We start from the raw sequence: 23,334 nt of genomic DNA, 5'->3' as shown, positions 1-23,334 counted from the left end.
AAAGCCGGTTTCCTCACGTTACTATCCTTCACCGTTCGAGCGAATATTAAATGCGCACATAAAAAGAAAATCCATTGGTGTACAGCCGGGGATCGAACCTACGACCTCTAGGTCAACTAGTGGCGATTACCTAAATCGTCGGAGTTATGCCCCGAGGGTATATACCAGATACGGGCTCTCTCTTTAGAATTTTAAGCATAGCATTAATGTTTTGTTGTACGTGTGTGATTAATATAGGGGATGACGGGTCTGGGCGTTACTGCATACGATTTTTTGCATTTTCTGAGAAGATTTACTATGGTAATATATATATATATTTTTTTACCATAGGAAAGTAGAGATTTCAACGAACTGAAAGCACACCAACTTTTTGAAAAAAGCTGAAATTTTGACGTCAGAATTTTCGATTGAAAATTAGGGTGTTTTTTCGATATTAATTCAAAATAAGGTGAACAAATAAATATTTTTAATCAAATAAATTAGAGCGTATTTGGGACATAGAAAGGTAAGTTTTCACCAAATTTCGTTAAAAAAAAATATTTTTGTAAAAGATAAAAATTAAAAACCAAAAACTTGTTTTTTTTGAATTTTTCACATAAATTTTGAGGTTATGTGAAAAATGTGTGAATACAAAAGTTTTAGATCTTTTTATTACCTACAACTTTGCCATTTAACTTTCTTCGATAGGACTTTTAGTTTTGCCGGAAATCGAGATAAACCGTTTTTTACCCTTAAAACTCCCCCCCCTGCCCCTTCCCGACCTCAGATCGACCGTAATTTATTTTTCCTTTCATTTTGATCATATTCCCCTGCTTTTCTAATGGGTTTCATCCTACTGTAATTTTTTTAGGTTTCAAAAATTATACATAACAACAACTAAATTTAGTTTTGGTTTTTAATTACTCAATAATTAATTTACAAAGAAGTTTCACTTCTGACATGTGTACTTTTTTTTATTTGTTCGTATTCCTTTCTTTTATATGAAAATACTATGTTACTTAAGAAGAGTTATTAGTTTTTGGCCATTCTTTCGATTGGCATCATAAAAGTAGGGGTGTTTTTTTTACATTTGAGTCGGTTCGATTCCCAGACGAGGCAAGTAATATTTAGAAAATCTTTGAAAGCAGAATTACTAACTTTTAAAAATAACACAAATCTTCTTTCAGTAAAATACCCTATCTACGATATTTAAGGTACTTTCCCTTCATGTCCCATAACTTTGGGACGCCCTGTATAGAGCGAGTTAATTAGCCCTGTATAAGCGGGTTAATTATATGAAAAGTACAAGAGACACCAGAAGAGAGAAAAACGTTGGTTCCAACGCTCTGATAGATCTCTTTCTATTATTAACAATGTTTTAAGGACATGCTAGTTTGTTCCTTTTTCCTAAAAGTCTTGAGTTCAAGAGCAAGATGCTGCCATTATTCCAGCAACGTTAATTATTATAAAAAATATTATTTGTTCCGTTTTTTCTGATTTTGTGAAGTGTCTATATATCGTGCAGAATTTTTATTAATAAACATGCATGTTCTGTATTAATGTAATATTTTCTCTCATTGATAAATAAATAAATAAATAATTTATCTCCAAATACGCAATGATAAATACATTATTATTATTATAGCCTCTATTCGGACATGCCAGTATTTTTCTTTATTTTTCGTATATTGTACTTTTCTTCCACTTTTGCTTGTCCGTTTGCCAGATGGCAAAGGCCTCCTCCAACCTTCTCCATTCTGGCCTTTCTATGGCCACTCTACCCCATGTTGTTCCCGCGACTTGTATAATGTCGTCGTCCCACCTTTTTTGTGGTCTACCTCTCTTTCTCTTTCCATCTCTTGGGTACCATTGTGTGATTATTTTACTCCATTTGTCCTTTCCCCTGATCATGTGGCCTGCCCATTTCCACTTTTGTCTTCTTATTTTCAAAGTTATGTCCTGTACCTTAGTCTTTCCTCTGATGTTGCTACTCCTTACTTTGTCTTTTCTTTTGATCCCAGTCATGCTCCTTTCCATGGCATGTTGACATATATATAATGATATTTATATTATATTATTTATATTTATGATAAATACATAATGATATCTATTATTAATAACAATGATTGCGTTCTTTTTTAATTTATTAACCATTATAAAATGGTTTTTAACACTTGCTAGAGTACACAACAAAACGCACCGCAACAATCGTGATTCGTGACTCGGTCAATTGTGAAGATCGCAAATTTAGATTGTTAAATGTCAAAATTTGAACTGTCGAATTCAAAGGTATTATAGAAAGCGTCGATCTGTCTGATTATCGATCTATCGACCGGTTATTGAAAAGTATTTTATGAGAGATTGAAATATCAATCTCTAGTAGTAAACATTGGATTGGGATTGAGGATAGAAAGCGGCCGTTATCTGTTAGCTAAATAAACGAACGTAAAATTCACACACACAATCAATCATTTTTTAGTAATACCATAGGACTTCTAAAAGTCTCTCACAAAGATTGGCAATATTTGTATAATAGTAAACGTAAAAAACAATGAATAAATTCTCTATTCTCCATAACATTCGCTAGATACCTCTATATTCTCCTATTTACACAAACGTTAATTTGCACATGAATATTCTGAAGTTAGCAGTAAAGTTGTACATCGTTTAGACTTTAGAGCAATAAATTGTATAACTTTGAGTGCTGTTAATTTGACTTGTTTGTACCATTATAAGGAGCTGTGAAGATAGGATCCAATTTGGATCGTACTGTATGTGCTTTTTATTTATTTACACTATTTTGTGAAACAAAAAACTTGGCGATTAAAAATAGTGGCGAAGAGTTTATTGCCAGTTCTTCTCTTCCGTTCTAAGCCCTTTATTTGAGAACTGGCAGTAAATTTTAAATTTAATTTTTGTTTTGTTTTTAATTTTTTTATTTTGTGGTTGTTTGTTTAATTCTTTCCTTTGATAGATTTCTTATGTTCTCATGTAATTGATGTGTATGTGTGCTAAATTTGTAATGTCATATTTTCTTGTATTTTTTAGGCATACACTTTGTTTTAGAATGTATAAATAATTTAAAAAATATGACAAGTATTTAATATGTATTTATTTATTGACGTTCATAAGTGTACATTGTTTTACCTAAATGAATAAAAGAATTTATAGATAACTTCTTTTTCTTTCTTGGGCCATTTTTGTACAATAAACTTAATTCTTCCTTAAGTATTTACAAGAAAAATAATGAGACAGCTGTTCTAAATTTCTGAAAAGCGTTGATTACGATGCAACAGAAAATTTGTCAAAATGTCGTACGTTCCCCGTCTGCCTTGCCTTGGCAAAGCTTATAAAATATAATCAATCGAATTTCATAGTTACCCAAGTCCATCTCTTTTCGTCACATCGTAACATAATTTAACAAACAGAGACGGAAGAGTTCTTACTAAAAAAGCAATTAGTTTTTAGCTTAAAAGGATAAAGTTATCATATATCTAAAGGTAATCAAGTAGAAAATCACTTCCGAATTAAAATCACAAGTCAGCTGGCCGGACCACCGCGGTGTATGGGAAACCAGGCTACGAGGAGCTCTCAATATGAAGACGTTTAACGATTTTAAAGGTCAAACGTAAATGGTAGAACGAGCACCATTGTAGGTAGATCTCTAAGTCAATACTTGTGTGAAGATATGAGAGTTCAAGTTGAATGGGAGAGGTATGAAGTTTAAAATTACTAAATTTGTTAATTTTAGACTCCTGGGAAGTTCGTATTTGAACGTAATTATTCTCTCAATATTATAAAATAATTTACGAAAATATTAGTTATAAATGATTTGTGCTTTTTTAATGAACTGAAAAAGCACAAATCATTTATATAATCAAAAAGTAGGAACACGAATTTACTAAAGTTATTTAGTTTATAATATTATAATTTCACAATACCGAAATATAACTTTAGAAATCTACGCGTTATAGGCGGGAGATACCGCGTAATTTGGGGGATGGATATCGCGTTATAGGGGGTTACTGTATCTTTAATCAGGAAAAATGCAATAATAGAATATAACTTTTGGTGTGTATTCGTACGTATAAGTGCGTGTTCTCATACACGTATTACATAAAAGTATTTAATATTTTGTTCATCATTCCTTTGTTTTCAGAGCAGTAAGAATAATAGCAATTCTGGACAGTAGATATAATTATCTGCAAGTAATTAACATTAGTTAATTAACCAACCAACTAAATATCACCACAAGACGTTAAAGTATCATTCCCTAATGATTAAAGTATAACGTATGCAGATTTACTTAAATTTATCCCCCCCCCCTCTAGTCAGCAAAAGCAAATTAAGACTACGGATAAGATTTACCAGGCTACTTTGGCCGTATTGCCAGGTGAAGTACCTGAATTAGAAGGTGAAGAATGGTGTGAAGGCAGCAAGTCGAAGCAAGTAGAAGAAATATTTCAAGCAAGCCTAAGAATATATAAAATACAATAGTATTTTTTTTTATTGGAATCTCGCTGTGGGCCTTTATAGCTCAGTTCGGGTTGTTTCGGCGAGCGTAGCTCGGCCGGAATAGGCAATAAAATAGACAATTAATTTGACCTATTTAAATCCATGTCTATGATTATTTTAGAATCTATGCGTGGTTCCGCTTATTTGTGTTGCCACACGCGTAATAGCATATGTAAGTTAATAACTAAGCATGTTAATGTTTTAATTCAGAATTATTAATTCGTTATCCAAATATATAATCATGTTCCATTTGAAACACAGCTTGAATAATTAATATTTTAGATTTTTACTACCGTACTTTACTACCGTATCTAGATATTATTCTACTCGTCTGGGAATGGACGACTCGAATGTGATTTTTTTTTGTACCCAACATACAAAAACTAAATAAGAAAATACCGTAATTTTTTTATAGAACAGGCGAGTTGTAAGACGCCCATGGACACCTATTTCAGTGGGTGCTTGCCAGCCGAGGAGGAGTGTACTCTTACTAATAGATTAGACGTCCAAGTCTGAAATTAGGTTTCAAACTTACGAAAATTTTCTCTTTAATCGTTGTTTACAGTAGTTTCTCAATTATCACGAATTAAGAATGATTCATTTGCATTCTAAGCTATAATTAGCATCTGGCAACGAGGCCAAATAAGAATTAGCATCTGCTTATTTGAAAAATTAATTTTACAGTTTTTTCTTATAAATGAGGGTAGTTATAAAAATTACTACCGTCAAAAGTTCATGAACTGAATTAAAAGTATGATTTAATGCATGATGGTCCCTAGAGCATATATTTAAACGTTTCTTAGGCCTTGCATCCTGCGTTTTTGCAAACAATTGAAGCTCTAGAGACTAGTGGAATTTTCGTCCACTGGGAATCGAATTCACTACCATAAGTATTAAATAAGCAATTATATCTAATATACCTTGGGTATAGAATTCTTTTTAAAGATTTATTGTTATACGTAAGATTCGCGCACATGACACGACACCCAATTTAAAAAGTTTTTTTAAAACTTACTTAATAAAAACCATATTTTGCCTTTCATTAAATGGTATGGTGAATATTCAGTTAATTGGTTCATTATTAAACTATACGTAACAGACTCTAGGATTAAAAGCTTAGATCTAGTTCAAAGCTCAACATAATTAAACTTTTCAACTCGTTATATCAGTTAGATAGTTTCCTAGTTATTTAGCGATAATGGCTTTTATGTGAGGATATACACTAACAATCGACTGGAGCCTTATATATATTATATCAAGCCTTCCTCAATACTTCCCGTAAATGCTTTTTTGGCATCATTATTTACAGAAATAACTTCAAAAGGATTCCATTCTAATTTTTATGATATATATATATATATACCTAACTCTGGCATATTCGTAAGCAATCTGATTTCTTGAATCTTACACTCAAGTTAATAAATAAATGTATGGAAATTTAATACAAAATTTTACAGAACAATATCTAATTTAATATAGAAATTTCTCGTGTCACAATGTTCGTTTCCATACTCCTCCGAAACGGCGTGACCGATTCCTATGAATTTTTTTATGCATATTCAGTATGTCTGAGAATCGGCTACTATCTATCTTTCAAACTCCTAAGTGATAAGGAGTGTTCATCGCAAAAAAAGAATATTTTTAAGGCAAATATTTTATACAGCATACAACAATACATACCACCCCTCTTTTTTTCACTCCTCTACGATCAATCCCTATTTTTTATTTGTTAATTATGACTTGAACTGGTTTACATAGAGAAAAATTCACAGAGCAAACCTAAAAAGTTTTTATTCCGGAAAACCGAACCGTCTTTGGGGTAGCATAGCAAAATTATCCATGTTGGTATGTACTAAAAAGGTAGGCTAAGTAGAATCGCATTAAGGAGAAACGAAGTTCGCGGGGGCAGATAGTATTATCTATAAAATTTATTTGAATTTAAATCATGTCGGTGCAATGTCAACTCCACTGTCAAATGTCACAGACCCCATAAATTAAACGTCAAAGTCAAATTAGTTTAAAACCGTTTATTCGATTTGCCAATATATCTACAAATTAACGACCATTTTGATAGTCCATTGTAATATGTAATAATTAGACTTTGACGTTGTTAATTTATGAGCTCTGTGTCATATAATGACAATGACAGTTGACAGTATTGCTCCAAGGCAAATATTTTATGTCAAGATCGAACAATAAATTCAGGATATTGTTTTTCTATTATCTACCGTTTTCTAAGGCTTTGTCTAACGTAATGAGTTATTGAATGACAGTTTATTAAATACACGTTGGGGAACTAATTAATATCCAACTTAGAATGAAATTAGCTTGAATCGTTTGTTGTTTTAATAAAATACTTGTTTATAACATTATATTTTTTTTAACTCGGCCAGTATGCAATTTTATCTACTAAAAGTACCAGCTGCTCACTGAAGTATTTCCGAACCAATTGGACTTAGGGTCCTTCAAGAAAAGAGCGTATCAATTCTTGAAAGGCCAGCTACGCACTTGCGAGCCTTCTGGCCGTTTGCCTCCTATAACATAAAAAAAAATGGATTTTCTTTTCGAAAACTTGTTACACGCCAAATTTTTTGGTACATAATTTTAATAAAATATACTATTATGTCTTCAGCGTGCCACTCTCATGCCTAAGGTCGTAGGTTCGATCCCCTGGTGTGCACTAATGGACTTTCTTCCTATGTGCGCATTTAACATTCGCTCGAACGGTGACGAAAAACATCGTCAGGAAATCGACTTGCCTTAGACCCAAGTTGACGGCGAGTGTCAGACACAGGAAGCTGATCACCTACTTGCGGATAAGATAAAACAGATGCAGAAATCTGAGGTCCAGACTTCAGACACCACGCTGGTAGTGGCGGGTATAAGCAACAACAATATCCAAAGATTGTAATTTAAAATTACTTTATAGATAGAGCATCTTGGAATAAAGTGTATTTAAATAAGTATTAAAACTGCAGATATGTTGAGAGCAATATTTATTGCAGACTAGAGCGCTTAAGAAAATGTTAAAAAAACAAGAAATTCTTGCAACATTTTCTCTTAACTTCGTCTTCATTTCCTTGGAAACTTGAATAAAGGGAAACGATTCACTACAAAGAAATATTTTGATATATTACATCTAAACTGCCTAAAGGGAAAATTATTGTCAAACTCAAAAACTAAAACTACTATGGAATAAAATAAAGTTTTTAATATAGTAAGTATTTTTAATAAGTAATTGTACTATTTTACTTTTTTGCAAGTCAAATATTTTTAGCAAACTCTATGTTCACCGTAATTGTCGTATATTTGAGATAGACTGAGCAGTGTTGGCCTAGTGTCTTCAGCGTGCGACTCTCGTCCCTGAGGTCGTAGGTTCTATCCCCGGCTGTGCACCAATGGACTTTCTATAGAATACCGGGACCCTAAAAGTCGACGGAGTGTGTCATGCAAAATAGGCTGATCACCTGCTTGCTTAGTATTAGATTGAAAAATGATCATGAAACTGATTCAGAAGTCTTAGGCCCAGAAATAAAGAGTTTGTAGCGCTACTGATTTTTTATTTATTTAGATAGACCGCACCTATGTAATTGATATTTTAATTAATCAAAGTCCTCGCAAACTTTAAAAATAAATAAAAAACAATAATATTTTTTTAAATTTAATAAATTTATCATTATTGTTATTTTAAGTAATCATAAAATATAATATAGAATTTGTCAAATATTTTTAGCAAACCATATGTTCACCGTAATTGTCGTATATTTAAGATAGACTGAGCAGTGTTGGCTTTCAAGCTTGAGCTTTGTTGGTTGGTTTTCAGCGTGCGACTCTCGTCCCTGAGGTCGTAGGTTCTATCCCCGGCTGTGCACCAATGGACTTTCTATGTGCGCATTTAACATTCGCTCGAACGGTGAAGGATAACGTGAGAATACCGGCTTGCTTTAGACCCTAAAAGTCGACTGCGTGTGTTAGGCACAGGAGGCTGATCACCTACTTGCCTATTAGATTGAAAAATGATCATGAAACTGATTTAGAAGTCTTAGACCTAAAGAGTTTGTAGCGCTACTGATTTTTTATTTATTTAGATAGACCGTAGCTACGTAATTGATATTTTAATTAATCAAAGTCCTCGCAAACTTTATCCGCAAACAGGTACAAGCTTTAAACTAAATTAGTAACTTTACCGACCTTTTTCTATTGTTAGATAAATCATTCCTTAGGGTTGGCACAAAAACGAACATTTATTACAAGGATCAGACTATTTTTTCATTTGACCTTCAAATAAACTCAATCCAGAGCACAAAAAAACCACTTCAAGCCTAAATAATCATACCTATATAATTCAATGAAAACTAAATAAATTAAAAAAAATCCAGCTAAGTTTTACTATCGGACGTTGAGGCAGAACAAAATACCATCCGTATCACCTTGACGTCCGTTGTTCCACAACTGAGCGTTTTAAGGCAGTTTTTGCCGCGCAACACCAAAAGCAAAAAAATCCAAATTTTCAATTAATTAAATTTATCATCTCTGTTACTTTTGCATATACGTTTACTAGATTGATTAAGATTTATATATGTCATTAATACATTTGATTGACGTTTGTACACAATCATATCGTTAACTTTAGGGACTGCGAAATTTCATGTTTTTAATTATTTGTGGCTCTCAGTCTCCTTTAAAATAGTTGTAATTTCATTTCATTTCATGGGGATTTAGGCAACCCTACACAACCTTTTAATTTAGTGTTCAGATTTGGAAATCCATTACAATGTAGGATGCTTTACTGAAAACCCTTTGTGATCCTTCATCAACTCCCATTTTTCATTAATAAATCGATAATTAATTTCATTAGGAGTTCAAGTTGTAATTGAATGCTCACTTTGTTAACTGTTTCTATCGTTGTCATAGAAATATATCACTACAAATGTGCACAGACCTGTAAAGTGATGTTACTAGGGTGGTTCTGGCATATTTTGTTAATGAGAATTCGAATTTTTAATATATATTTTTTTATAGAACGGGGGCAAACGGGCAGGAGGCTCATCTGATGTTAAGTGATACCGCCCATGAACACTCTCAATGCCAGAGGGCTCGCGAGTGCGTTACCGGCCTTTTTAGAATTGGTACGCTCTTTTCTTGAAGGACCCTAAGCTAATTGATAATAATAATTAATATATTTACAATAATATTATTATTACAGAGGAGTTGTTCGGATTTACACCGGCAGCTGAGTTTCATAATCGGACGTTGTGGCAGAATACGAAATTCCATCCGCATCACCTCGACCTCCACAACTGAGTGTTTTTAAGGCAGTTTTTACCGCGCACCAGCACTATGTGAAACCAGCTGCCCACTGAAGTATTTCCGAACCAATTAGACTTTTCTTAATTCAATTAAAAACTAGTTTTAAATTTAATTGAGATAAGTTTCGCCTTGTGTTTATTGTTACGCGAGTTTAAAATTATAAAACGGAGTTCATATAGAAAATCACGGCTTGTAATTGATTTTTTATAACATATTAAAAAAAACATTAATGTGTAAAGGTTACTATTACTAGACACACACTTAATGACTATCTAGAAGAGAAAAACGCGTGGCAATAGTTCTACTTATATTGTTATAATTTATTTTGTTATCTTTGAAGTGTTGTGAATATGTGTGTTATGTGGTAAATCACAGAACAGATTTTTAATTTTTGTTTACTTATGTAACTTTAATTACGTTGTGGTTTATGACATTTTCCTTTGAATAATTATAATGTAGAGGGAGGGTAAAACTTGCTGAGTTTCTTGTCCGTTTTCTCAGAACAAGGCCTCCTGGTAGTTTTGCGAACGGATGGCGTAGTCCTGCTCTTTCGCGAATTTTGTAAACGTTTTTGACATTCATAAGTGTGCCCTCAGCCGCATCCAAACTGAATAAACGTATTTTGATTGATTTATTGATAGAGGCTATGGGGAACATACGCGGTTTATGCAGCGGGACACAGCTAATGCCAAAAGAAAAGTATTATAGTAATTACGCCAAAATCATCATAACACTCTTAATACAAATCTTAAACCTTTTCTGGACCAATCACAGCCTTCCTAAATCGAAAAGGATTTGTCAAAATTGTGTAATTTTAACGTATACATCTCAGATGGTTAAATTACCTCGAGCAGTTTCTTTATAACTAAAAGTAAATTTAACAAGCACGTTTTCTTAACTTCGTAACTTATTTGTTAGACTTCAAAGACTAGTTACAAAGTTGAATTCGTAGTTCACATGTTATGTGCATTGCCAAGAATATAACGATAATATATACAACGTAATAATAATGATTAAAAATTAATAAATAGAAAATTAAAACAAAATAAAAAGTTGGTTCCTGTGGTAGTGTACCTTTAACGCTGGTAGCATTTTCTCGCTGTACATATTGCAATACTTATTCGTTGAGCAAGGAAAGCACCAGCTCTGGGGTCGCTGATACTCTCTACCAACTTAAATCTTCAATTAGGGCCTGGGAATTTGAACCCCACGGCCCAAGAGTCTCTACTCCAAAGGGAACAAAACAGTATATTACAATTCTACCTGTGTATTTTAATAAATGAGAACCAAAAGTTTTTAATAGCTGGGGCTAAAAGCACTGTACTAAGGGGCTACTTACTAAACGACACGTCATTATAACGCCAGAAACACTTTACCAGAAGAAAATACTTCTAATCGTGTCATTAACTAAGACGTATAAATACGCAAACACGTACGCAATGTATCAAACTATAGTAATTATCATGAAAGAGATTGAACCCTATATATGGTAATCCGGAGCTATCGCGTTATAGGAAATCGCGTTGTCGTCGTAAAACCGTTTTATTGAACCATTCAAAAATTAAGAACATAAATTTTTAAACATAATTGAAACAGGTGTAAATTTACGCAAAACTAGTTATGGACAGATTAATATAGATTTCGCACTACAGAAATATGAGTTGAGAAATCTTCATGTTTTACAGAGGAAATACCGCGTTATATGGGGAACGGAAATCAAGTAATAGGGGGGACAACTGTACACTTTTTTTAATTCATCGTCATAGACTAACACATATACAATATTTTATAAATAACGATATAAGAACAGGTTTTTCATTTCTGATATTTTTTGATCATAGCGTTATCAAAACGTCTAAACTGTATAGGTCCTCCAATTTGTTGGATGACACTTATCTTTTCGACATATTCGAATCCAATTCTAACGGCTTTTTTTTTATTTGTTTTATTCACTGTGGAACACTTGACATTAAATACAAATTCAATCGCTTCGATTTGTATTTCCCAACCTTAGCCAACACGGCACTTAGCCTTTTTAAAATTTCTTATGCCCCCATATCAAATGCATAATTTTTAATATTAAATTAATTAGAAAGAAATTAAGGGGAAATTGTTAAGGAAACATAGAAAATTTTAAAACATAAAAATTTAAATTCCAAATAATTTTCCAAGGCCACGCAAATTTGTTAATTAAGAATTTATCCGGAAAGTTCTCTTTTGTAGATTTCACCATTTTAATAAAAGCCAGAAAGAGTGTGGCAGAGTTGGCCTGGAGATATATAAGTTATTAGATACAGTGTTTTAGTAACTAAATTTACAAATTAAGTCCCAGACACTCCCTCAGAGATAAATTTAAAGAAATTAATATAATGACTGTGCCTTCTCAGTATATCTATGAAAATCTTTTGTATGTTCATAAAAATATCAATTTGTTTAAAAAATTCAGTGACGTCCATAACGTGAATTCTAGAAACAAACACAAATTTGTTGTCCCTACAACCAGGCTTAAAAAAATAAGTGGTTCGTTTAGATGCCAATGTATACGTATTTATAATAAACTACCTAGCCACATTCAAGAACTAAGCCTTAATAAATTCAAAAATAGTATAAAGCGGAAACTTTGTCAGAAAGCCTTTTATACTGTCAAAGACTATATTGAGGACAAAAAGGCTTGGGATTGAGCTGCTCCAATAAATTTGCACAATTAATGTTGATTTAAATACCTTTTTACATACTCTATGTACAATTAAATGAATATTTACTTTGTAAAGTATTATTTATACAATTTTGTATTATTGTGAATGTGAAGACTACGTGGATCATTGTTTTTTATTTATTGAATCCTTTTCTCAGTTTTTGTCATAGTCTGACAGTTTGAGTAATTTTTGCGGCCTACCCAAATGTCTTGTCTTTGGACTTGACAGGTCCACTCAATCTGTGTGGTTCTTTCCTCAAAAGACCATTTCAGACAACAATCTACATGGTCTTCACATAATCTTGTTAGTTATGTCTGGACTTTAAAAGAGACTGTGACCTCTGAGTTTGTTTCGGCGTTTCTTCTCAGAGTAGTCAGATAGGAAACGTCGATCTCATCTAGTTTAAAAAAAAAAAATGTTTGACGTGTAAAAGTGTTTGTAAAAACCTACTTACAGAAATAAATCATTTATCATTTATCATTTATAAAAACATATAAAAGCCTTTTCTATGTAAAGTCAAGAAATAAAAGCTCTACGGATTTCCAATCGACAGTGGCAGGGTGAATGATGGCGCCCGGAATTCAGTCAATTGATGGATTGTCTTCCACTAGGGATGGTTCGATGTGATAAGGTGAAAAATTTACGACAAATTTCGTACTAATAGTCAAGAAACTTTAGAATATATTTAGGCTCACACAATGGCCTGGCGACATGTTAATTGTTATTGAATAAGTACGTACAATCGTACAAACTCACCCCTGATTCAGCTGGTAAACAAAAAGTGAGAGTAATAAAAGCTGTGGATGACTACAGAAACTGGACCAAATTTTTTATTTTTTTTAGAACTGGGGGCAAACGTGCAGGAGGCTCACCTGATGTTAAGTGATACCCATGGACACTCTCAATCCCAGAGGGCTCGCGAGTGCGTTGCCGGCCTTTTAAGAATTGGTACGCTCTTTTCTTAAAAGAGACAAAGTCAAATTGTTTGGAAATACCTACCGTCTATGGACACTCAATGCCAGAGGGCTCGCAAGTGCGGTGCCGGCCTTTTAAATCAACGCCAACTTAAATCTTTAATTAGCTGTGCTCTTGAACCCCACGGCCCAAGTCTACTCCAAAAGGAACAAAATCCAAGTTGGAGGAAAGTCTAACTATATTTATAACAAAAAAAATTAAAAATTAGTTTTTACTATTGTTAGAGATTTGGAATCAATTACAATTGTAATTCTTATAGTTGTAAATATCTTAATCTAATTATAAATACTATCACTGTTTCAATATCAGACAAAGTAAAACTGTGATAAGCACTTAAATTTAAATTTATGTCGCGTAATTTAAATTTCTTTGTACATTTAACAAGAACCTACATTTTTCTGTAAACAAATATTATATTTTACATTATTCCGATAAACAGTAAAGTATTTACAGCGAATAATCCAGAACAGAAACCCCGCATCACGTTTTGATCATAGTACGAGCTATTGCCAACGTTGTGTAGATATTTACTAATATTATGTACCTACCAGCCCATCGGTTTAGCATCTGTATATATAACCAAAGATTAAAATATTTATTTATTTCCACATCATAATTCTATCTTAACAGTTACTATTAATGCGATAGAACGACACAGTAATACCTACACCTAAAAACATTGAATATATGTATATATATATACTAGCGGATCCGACAGACGTTGTCCTGCATGATATTTCAAGCGATTAGGATATTAAATAATGTATGAAAGTAGCGACTGCAGCGCCATCTGCCGGGCTGGTTTGTGAACCTAAACCATTCCCAGATCCCCTTGAACACACACAAAAAATTTCATTTAAATCGGTCCAGTCGTTTGAGAGAAGTTCAGTGATCAGTGACCTAGATCCTATAACTAACTGATCCTATAACAGCAACTCTTGGTAACTCAGCCAATGTACAATAGGTCTACCTCAATAGAAATTATGTTTCTTATTTGTAATGCTCGCGTGGGTGGTGCTTCGCTAACCAAGCTGGAGTGTGCGGTACATCCAAAAGTTGAGACTACCGCCTCAGGTTTTTACTTGGTACACGTAGACCCAGGCTCTCCATTATATCCAGATTATGAACCCGACCCGTATGTATCCAGTATTATTAATAATATTTATTTACTTTTTATTTTATGTATGTATTTATTTATTTGTCTTTTACAAAGCAAGGTCTCCTCTGAGGCGTAGCTGGTATTCATATATAATGTACTTAAGCAGTTAATAATATAAATGAAAAGTTCGTAGGTTCGTAGAATTTGATTTCATTATTCAAAATAGCCTTCGAAATTCAAAATAGCCTTACCAATATGTGATATTTTCATTATTAAATGTCTAAAGCATTTTATATGAATTTGTTAATTCACCTTAATTACGTTAAAATTCTCTCGTGCGAAGATTTCGTAAACACATCTACTGTGTAAATTATCTCAAAAGAATTCTCTAAACTTCTGGAGAATATTGCTTATACAAATTTAAGAAAACTTTAGTGAAAACCTAAATAAAATTAATTAAAATTAATCCCGACCCCGTAGGAACCAATTTAGGAATAAAATTATAGCGTCATAATGTTGAATCGCCATCTGCGGTCGGAGTAAATTGAAATTTTTAGAAGTCTGAGGCAACGACATTCCTTAGCCGACTTTAAAAAAGGTTGTGATGCTATCGTGTGTACGCATAACAGAAATATAATACACTGGCTGTGTCCTGTCGTTTTCGTCATCGTAATTTGGTGGTATTGTATATATTCCACAATAAATAAACTCCAGTACCTTCCTTTCATATGAAGTAGCTGGTGCCCGCGACTTCGTCTGCGCAGGATTAAAATAAAATTTATTCATTTGAACTACATCATTTGATGTAGCGTGAAAGACATACTTTATATACTTTAAATACCAGAAGCGATAAAAGTATATATTTTGATTTAGGAATCAATTTACTACCAAATGTGCATTTGAAATAAATTATCAATTTATATTTGGCTATAAAGGCTTACACATAAGTCCGAGATATATACTGAAGATACATACTTTTTTGTAGGATTATTTAAGATAATCATTTCCATCATACATTAGATACGTGTAACTCTAGCGGTTTTGGCAGCGCACGCCACAATAGCTCGCAGATGGTAATAGGCCGGGAGTTAGTGACACAAAATAGTGGGTCATTTGTACCAGTATGACGGTTCTACCGGGGTCTTATTACGAAAAGAAAAGAAAAATTTGATAGTCATAAGCGCTGGTACCGGCGGCCCAAGCGCGTGGCCGTTAGTCGAACTCGTCGGATTAATTACGACTCATTTCTTAATTTTCAAACGATTTGTTCCACAAAAATTCTAGTATTTTCCGATAGTCCATAAAAAAATAAGAGGCGGCAGTGTCATGCCATACTTCTTCGGTGTGTCTTACAGCCCACCATAGCGACGCGAATGCGTTGATTAAAAAAAATTCAACCATTTGTACCAGGCTAATTTTTGCACAGATAATCATCGTCGTGCAGCCATTTACGAAAATCACCATGCCATACTTAACTGACGGTTCCAAATGGCCGCCATGGCACCGAAAATCACCTTTTTTTTGCCAAACGATTTGTACCAGTATTGCGTTTGGATTTTTGGAAAGTATTTGATATAATGTGACGGTTATTATATTTGCCATACTTCTAGTAGGGGGAAAAAGTGCTGCCATACTTGAAAAACTTATTTATTCGACACGTTTCAAAAATACGACTGTACAATACGTAAAATAAATTTACAGCTTGGGATCATTATATTCCTTTTTTGTTTTGTTTCTCATTTCTCAACCATTCAATCACAATGTGCCACAGTAAAGCTTGGCAGAGTATATCTAGTATATTATATTTCTGGTATAAATACGGTATGCAATTAGTTACTGAAAAGAAAACGTTTGCAACGCATAAAGCAATTTCAAGCAAGATTCTCTGTGAATCTAAATAATAAAACAAATAACAAGAAGCTAATTTAAGTATTGTAAAGCTCAGTAAATATTTCTCAAACAATAAACTTATTCTTTGTGGAAAAAGTAAAGCGCAAGTCTCGCAAGTACTATGAAGTTGCCTACTTCGTTCGAGGATATAATGCGGTACGAGAAATTATAAATATATGACCTCTATAATGTTATGTTACAGAGCCGGGACCCATATTTTGGAAATATAGTCAGTAATAAGGTGACTACATTATGATGTATGACTGGAGTTTATTTCATTAAAACATATTAATATTTCCTTTTCATTAAGTTACTCATTAAAGTATTCGAGTTTCATAAATTTAATATGTATTTTTGGTGCAAATATAGATATTTTTAAGGATAGAATATTAGCCTTTTTTATATGGGAAGTGTAGTCACATGTAGTAAAAGGGTGTGGGACGTAGAGTAAATCTGCTACTCAGAAAGACGGGTTAGCAATACCCGCTAAAACCACCTCACCGCATTTAGTCTCACAGCAGCCTAGTTACGCGACCAAGGAATACTTTTCCAAGTATTTTATACTTGCCCATACGATGAAGGCTTTAGTAGCACGTTAAAGAAACGAATGTAGTCCCGTATCCCCATGGGTCCGGAACACACATATCTCTGTTTTTTTTAATAGCTTTATAAACATGTACCTCTGACAAGTGTATATTCGCGCAATTCGAATGTAAGCAATTTTTTTGGACGACAAAAGTAGGCCAAATCCATGTTATTTAAAAGATAATTATTATAATAGTGCCGTCCTTATATTAAAAAAATATTGATTTTTTTAAACAAACGAGCCTCAAGAAGAGCTACCACAGCCCATAAACACAGTAAGTGTACGTCGCCGGCCTTTAAAGCAGTTTGCTCATTTTTTAAATAGTTGGAGGTTGTAATACTGCCGATTCCAAAGCTCGCTTTTTGTTAAAGCAAAAGAAAATTCTAGAGAAGCGGACCGTGGAAATTTTCCAGCCATACAGTAATGCATTTTAAAACAATTCATGTGTAAATACTCAAATAAATTCTGCCTTATATATTTTTATTTAAGTCTTCGTACATTACAGCCACGATTATAAGTTATCCCTTACGTTGCACGAAACATCGACGTGTTTATGGTGTCCTAAAATAACATCCTGTATTCGTAAATATTTGTGAAATATCATTAACAAGGAACACTTCCCAGAAGGTTGTCCGAATACGGAAATACGTGTAATTCATCTATTTTTGTTGATCCAAAAACTTTGTTTATGCTATTTAGCCAATCCCTTCTAGTAAAAAATAAATAAATCACTGGCACTACAACCTCTTTCTTCTTGGTCTCAGATTTCTGAATCTGTTTCATGATTAATTTTAAATCTAATAGGCAAGTAAGCGTTCAGCCTCCTGACCCTGATACACGCCGTCGAATTTTTGGGTCTAAGACATGTCGGTTTCCTCACGATGTTTTCCTTCACCGTTCGAGCAAAAAAAAATGTTAAAAAAGAAAGTCCATTGGTGCTCAGACGGGGATCGAACCTACGACCTCAGGTATTAGAGTCGCACGCTGAAGCCACTAGGCCAACATTGCTCTGCTTCTAATATCATATTAACTAAAAAAAGAGTAAGAGTCTTTCCTCTAACTTAGATTTTGTTCACTTTGGAGTAGACCCGGCCGTGGGGTTCAAGTGCACAGCTTTAAATATTTAAGTTGGCGTCTGGTTGAACCGGTGACCCCACAGCTGGTGCTCAACGAATAAGTAACACAATACAGCGTGGAAACGCTAGCATTAAAGGTACAATGCCACAGGGGCCAAACTTTTTAAATTTGTTTTAATTTTCTGTTTATTATTATTATTATTACTATGTAAGTAGTAATATACAGTATTCACATTATTAAGAATATTGTGAATACTGTATATTTGTATTGGAAATAAATATATAGACCAGTGCAGATAGCCTTTAAAATAAATAAAAAGTGAAATAAATAATACTACTATTATTTATTTCACTTTTTATTAAATAGTAATAAATAGGCATCTAATTATAATTTTAAGAAGATTCATAGAGAAGTAGGGAAGGGGATGACGGGTCTGGGCGTTACTGCATACGATTTTTTGCATTTTCTGAGAAGATTTACTATGGTAATATATATATATATTTTTTTACCATAGGAAAGTAGAGATTTCAACGAACTGAAAGCCCCCATACTTTTTGAAAAAAGCTGAAATTTTGACGTCAGAATTTTCGATTGAAAATTAGGGTGCTTTTGTGATATTATGTTAAAATGAGGCGATAAAATAAATATTTTTAATCAAATAAATTACAGTATATTTGGGACCATAGTAAGGTAAGTTTTCACCAAATTTCGTAGAAAAAAATTTTTTTTTGAAAAAGATATAAGTAAAAAACCAAAAACTTGGTTTTTTGAATTTTTCACCTAAATTTTGAGGTTATGTGAAAAAATTACAAATACAAAAGTTGTAGATCTTTTTATGACCTACAACTTTGCCATTTGACTTTTTTCCATAGGACTTGTAGTTTTGCCGGAAATAAAGATAAACAATTTTTCACCCTTAAAAACTCACCCCCTCCCACTTCCTGAACTCGGATCGACCGTAATTTATTTTTCCTTTCATTTTGATCATATTCCCCTGCTTTTCTAATGGGTTTGATCCTACTGTAATTTTTTTTGGTTTCAAAAATTATCGACCCTGGTCTAATACCTAAATTACGAAAAACTTTATTACGTATAAATAAGCATTTTTAAGATGTAACCAACATCATTCAACACAAAAACCTTTGATATCGTAAGTACATTACTTTCATACAAATAAAAATATCTCCGTACAGCTACAAAGGTCACCGACTTGTCAAAGGAGATAAAACTTGCAGGAGATTTTCCTTTCAGTCTGTATTGACGCAGCAAAACAAAAGCTTCAGAGAGAAGCTTTAGAAAGCTTATTATGCTACACATTCTTTTCACTATTATTTTTTCACAAACTGATTTTTAGTTAACTTATATATATATATATAGTTAATAAGCAATAATATAATTTGCAAGAATGAATGTTCCTAATATTCATTCTTGCAAATTCCTCAATCTCGTGTGTCAAAATTATTTAGCAAAATGCTAATTCAATGACAAGAAACTCAGCCCGCCATTTCAATTTTATCTCTGGTGTCTATTGAACATTCGAAACTTGAATCAAATATACTTGACAATGTACAAATGACATTTGCCATTGTCTTCTGTCATTTTGATAACCTGCCCTAATAATTTGGCAAAAGTAATAGATATACACATGAATTATGTCTAGGTTAAAGGCTTTCAGATACAAAGCATTGACAGCGAGCGGAAACTCGACAAAAACTTTTCATTGCACCAAATGACATGATCGATACAGATTTCAGGAACAGCCTTGCGATTCTGTAACTCATTTTTTGAACTCACACAGCGGTTTTCGCATCGGCGGTCGCTCTCAAATCAGTCGTGAAGCAGTCATTTTATGATTTGGCATTCTGAAAATGTGGAAGCTTGTAGTTTATTGTTTATCAGAATGTGAAATCATAAAATGACTGCTTCACGACTGATTTGAGAGCGACCGCCGATGCGAAAACCGCTGTGTGAGTTCGAAAAGTGAGTTACAGAATCGCAGGGCTGGACGCTGGATGTTGTGCCAGCCTATATATTTGATTTATAAATGTTTACTTCCAACACACAGATATACAGTATTTACAATATTCTTCACCTACATAGTAATAATTATAACTAAAAATTAATAAATAGAAAATTCAAAGAAATTTAAAAAGTTTGGTCCTTGTGGCAGTGTGTGTGGCAAGTGTACCTCTAACGCTGGCAGCATTAACATGGTTCAATTACGATAAAAATCTAATATATAAAATTCTCGTGTCGCGGTGTTTGTGGTTAAACTCCTCCGAAACGGCTCGACCGATTCTCATTAAATTTTGTGTGCATATTGGGTATGTCTGAGAATCGGACAACATCTATTTTTCATCCCCCTAAATGTTATCTAAGGGTAGTCCACCGCTAAATATTTTTTTTTGTTATTAGATATTTTTTCCTGTTATTATTTTTTTATGATACAGCATTAAACAATACATACAACCCCTAATTTTCACCCCTCTACGATCAACTCCTATTTTTTATTATAAATGATATACATGGCAAAACGACGTTTGCCCGGTCAGTAGTATATACATATATAAATGTTCGTATAGTATTGCGTTTCGTTTACATGAGTAGTTATAAACCATCTTAAATGTGAATTCAACTCGAAGTTTCGAATCTGTTGAATATAGAAATTTTAAATACTAACCTCAACAAAATTGTCAGTCACAAACCGCTGTACGAGTGATGTCTTTCCGCACTGTGTGTCACCCACTAGGACAACTTTAATCTCCTCTTCAGTGGGTGTGCCAGCGCCCCCTTCAGTCTTCTTGCCGGACCACATATTTAATCCTGAAACAATGATTTGATAAATGTAAATGTTTTTCATGAAAACCAAATTCACGTTCAGAAATATATCAGCGATAATATCGATTTATTGTAATATTTATTTTATTATATAAATTGGAATTATTTGATACTTGTTCCTTCCTTCTCGGAAACTAATAGTTAATTAGGAAATAGCAAAAAGGTTAGTCGACATCACAGTAGACCGAAGAGCTGGCAGCTACCTCGGACAAAGAATTAGTCTAGCTATACAAAGGGGGAACGCTGCCAGTATCTTCGGAACCTTGCCTAAAGGGACTCGACTTAACTATATATTTAAGGTTAGTAATTGTTTTTAGTTAAGAAAATTACATCCCAATAAATGTTTAATAGTTTTTGAGTATCACGTTTAACGAACACAACAATTATTATGATTAAAAACCTGTCTACAGTTTTTAATACTTTTTGCTTATCTTTCGTTATCGGCTAGCCATTTTTGACGTGATAACGTCTTTAAAATCGTTTTAGTCGGGTGACATGTTCAGAAACTTGTGTCACACCAAAACCTCACGAGCGCGATCGCAGGTATAACGAGAGAGAGACGGACCGATCTCCCGTCTCATCTCGAGCGCTGCCAGTCATTCCGTGAATGTATATCATAGTCGAATAAGTAAACTTGTCATTTTACACCCGAAATTTATCATCAAAAGTGTGAATAAAACGATAGATGTAATTTAAAATTTGAAAAAATTGTTATCTTCATTAATTCCTTATTTCCCAAAAACTTATATCACCAATAAGACGTTATCACGTAAACATCTCGATCGTAAACCTACTTTACAAACAACCAATATTTTTTTTATTTATAAAGATATCTTTTATATTACAAAACCAAATGTATAATGAACAAAGAATTACGAGGAATTTAACCAAGTAAGAGTTCTAAACTAATTCAATTAAAAATCTTTTAACATTTTACATTTTTATGTTACGGAAGAATGTGTTGTCTCGTTCATTTATTAACAAACTGATAAGGATATAATGCATATTTAACACATTTGGTCCATCATGCGGGCTGTCATTTAAACATTTGTTTCTTATTTGAGATGTTTAACTAAATACATTTCTTTAGCAAGCGAATGTTTTGATATAAAACTCGCTTTGTACATTTGAGTAAACATGGTGTTTTTCTTTTCTTTTGTTGTATATTCTAAAAGTCTTCATATAAAAAACTGCTGTTAGCAGTGTTGGCCTAGTGGCTTTACCGTAACCTTAAGGTCGTAGGTTCGAACTTAATACTCGCTCGTAAACTATATAATATAGTATAAATAACTCAACTTTTATGTCGTACTTCGCTAAGAAAACTCAACTTTGACATTAATTTAAAAATGCTCGATTTATTGAAAAAATGTTATAGCAAAGCGATTTCCAGACGTTTTATCCATTGAAACTTTTCCACTTGAAACTTTTATTAATTCTTCTACAACCTTCTCTGAATTAGTGTAGGGTGACTATTTGTTCAACTTTACAGAGTTTTAAGCAAACCTGACCTCACTTACCTGGCAAAATATTATGTTTAATCGAACCCTTGTGGTGTCAAACAAAGAAAAATACTTTATTGTTTTTTGACGTGACAACGTCTTATAATTCGATGGAGCCGGCTGCACGCACGAAAAAACATGACTCATGCGGCGTTACCTCGCTTTGAGGCGTTACATTTAAGGCTTGAAGTGCAAGCGAGAGCGCGAAGCGACAGAGAGGCACAATCGGACTCCACGCTCTTCAGCGTTCGACATCGGTCTCTCTCCTAAGAGCGATTCGTGACGTTGTGACGTTCAACTATCGACAGTAAACCGACTTTACAGACAACCGATTTTTTTATTTGGTTTAATCCTTTTTTTTTGAAGTTATACTTCTTTTGGCGTGTTAGGGAATTATGATAAGAGATTTTTTTTACGATGCGCGCGCACACCGACACAAAAAACCGACACGCTAAAAATTAGCTACAGTCAATGTCGCATTTGTACGATTTCTTTGACCATTTCTTTAATTATGTAGAAATAATTTTGTTGTGATATTTAATAAAACTTTTAATGTATTACCTTTTTTCTATTGTCGTTTTTTTCTAAAAACATAGAAGTTTTTTTTTATCTTGTTACGCCAAAGAAGTATAACTTCTAACGCGTGTACATAACTGTTACACGGTACGTTTTTAATAGGAGGCAGGAAACGGGCAGGAGGCTCACCTGATGTTAAGTGATACCGCCGCCCATGGACACTCACATTGCCAGAAAGCTCACAAGTGCCATCATTCTTAAAACAGCATCCTGTTTTAAGAATTGGTAAGCTCTTTTGTTGAAGGATCCTAAGTAGAATCGGTTCGGTAACACTTCAGTGGGCAGTAGTAAAAA

The 23,334-nt window shown here is 33.4% G+C and overlaps 1 protein-coding gene across 3 annotated transcripts in view; it reads right to left on the bottom strand.

Moving 5' to 3' along the window:
• Nucleotides 1-23,334, bottom strand: part of LOC125060806 (rho-related GTP-binding protein RhoN-like) — a 90,248-nt gene that overhangs the window by 11,734 nt on the left and 55,180 nt on the right. For all 3 annotated transcript variants that reach the window (XM_047665886.1, XM_047665885.1, XM_047665887.1), the window contains exon 2: nucleotides 20,808-20,950. In XM_047665886.1, coding sequence (XP_047521842.1) covers nucleotides 20,808-20,942 — 135 coding nt within the window. In that variant the 5' untranslated portion in view covers nucleotides 20,943-20,950. The remainder of the gene's footprint in view (nucleotides 1-20,807; nucleotides 20,951-23,334) is intronic.

Source organism: Pieris napi, chromosome 22 (assembly GCF_905475465.1).
Source record: "Pieris napi chromosome 22, ilPieNapi1.2, whole genome shotgun sequence".
Lineage (NCBI taxonomy): Eukaryota > Metazoa > Arthropoda > Insecta > Lepidoptera > Pieridae > Pieris > Pieris napi.
Note: the sequence above shows the minus strand (reverse complement) of the source record. Positions and strands in the feature narration are given on the sequence as shown.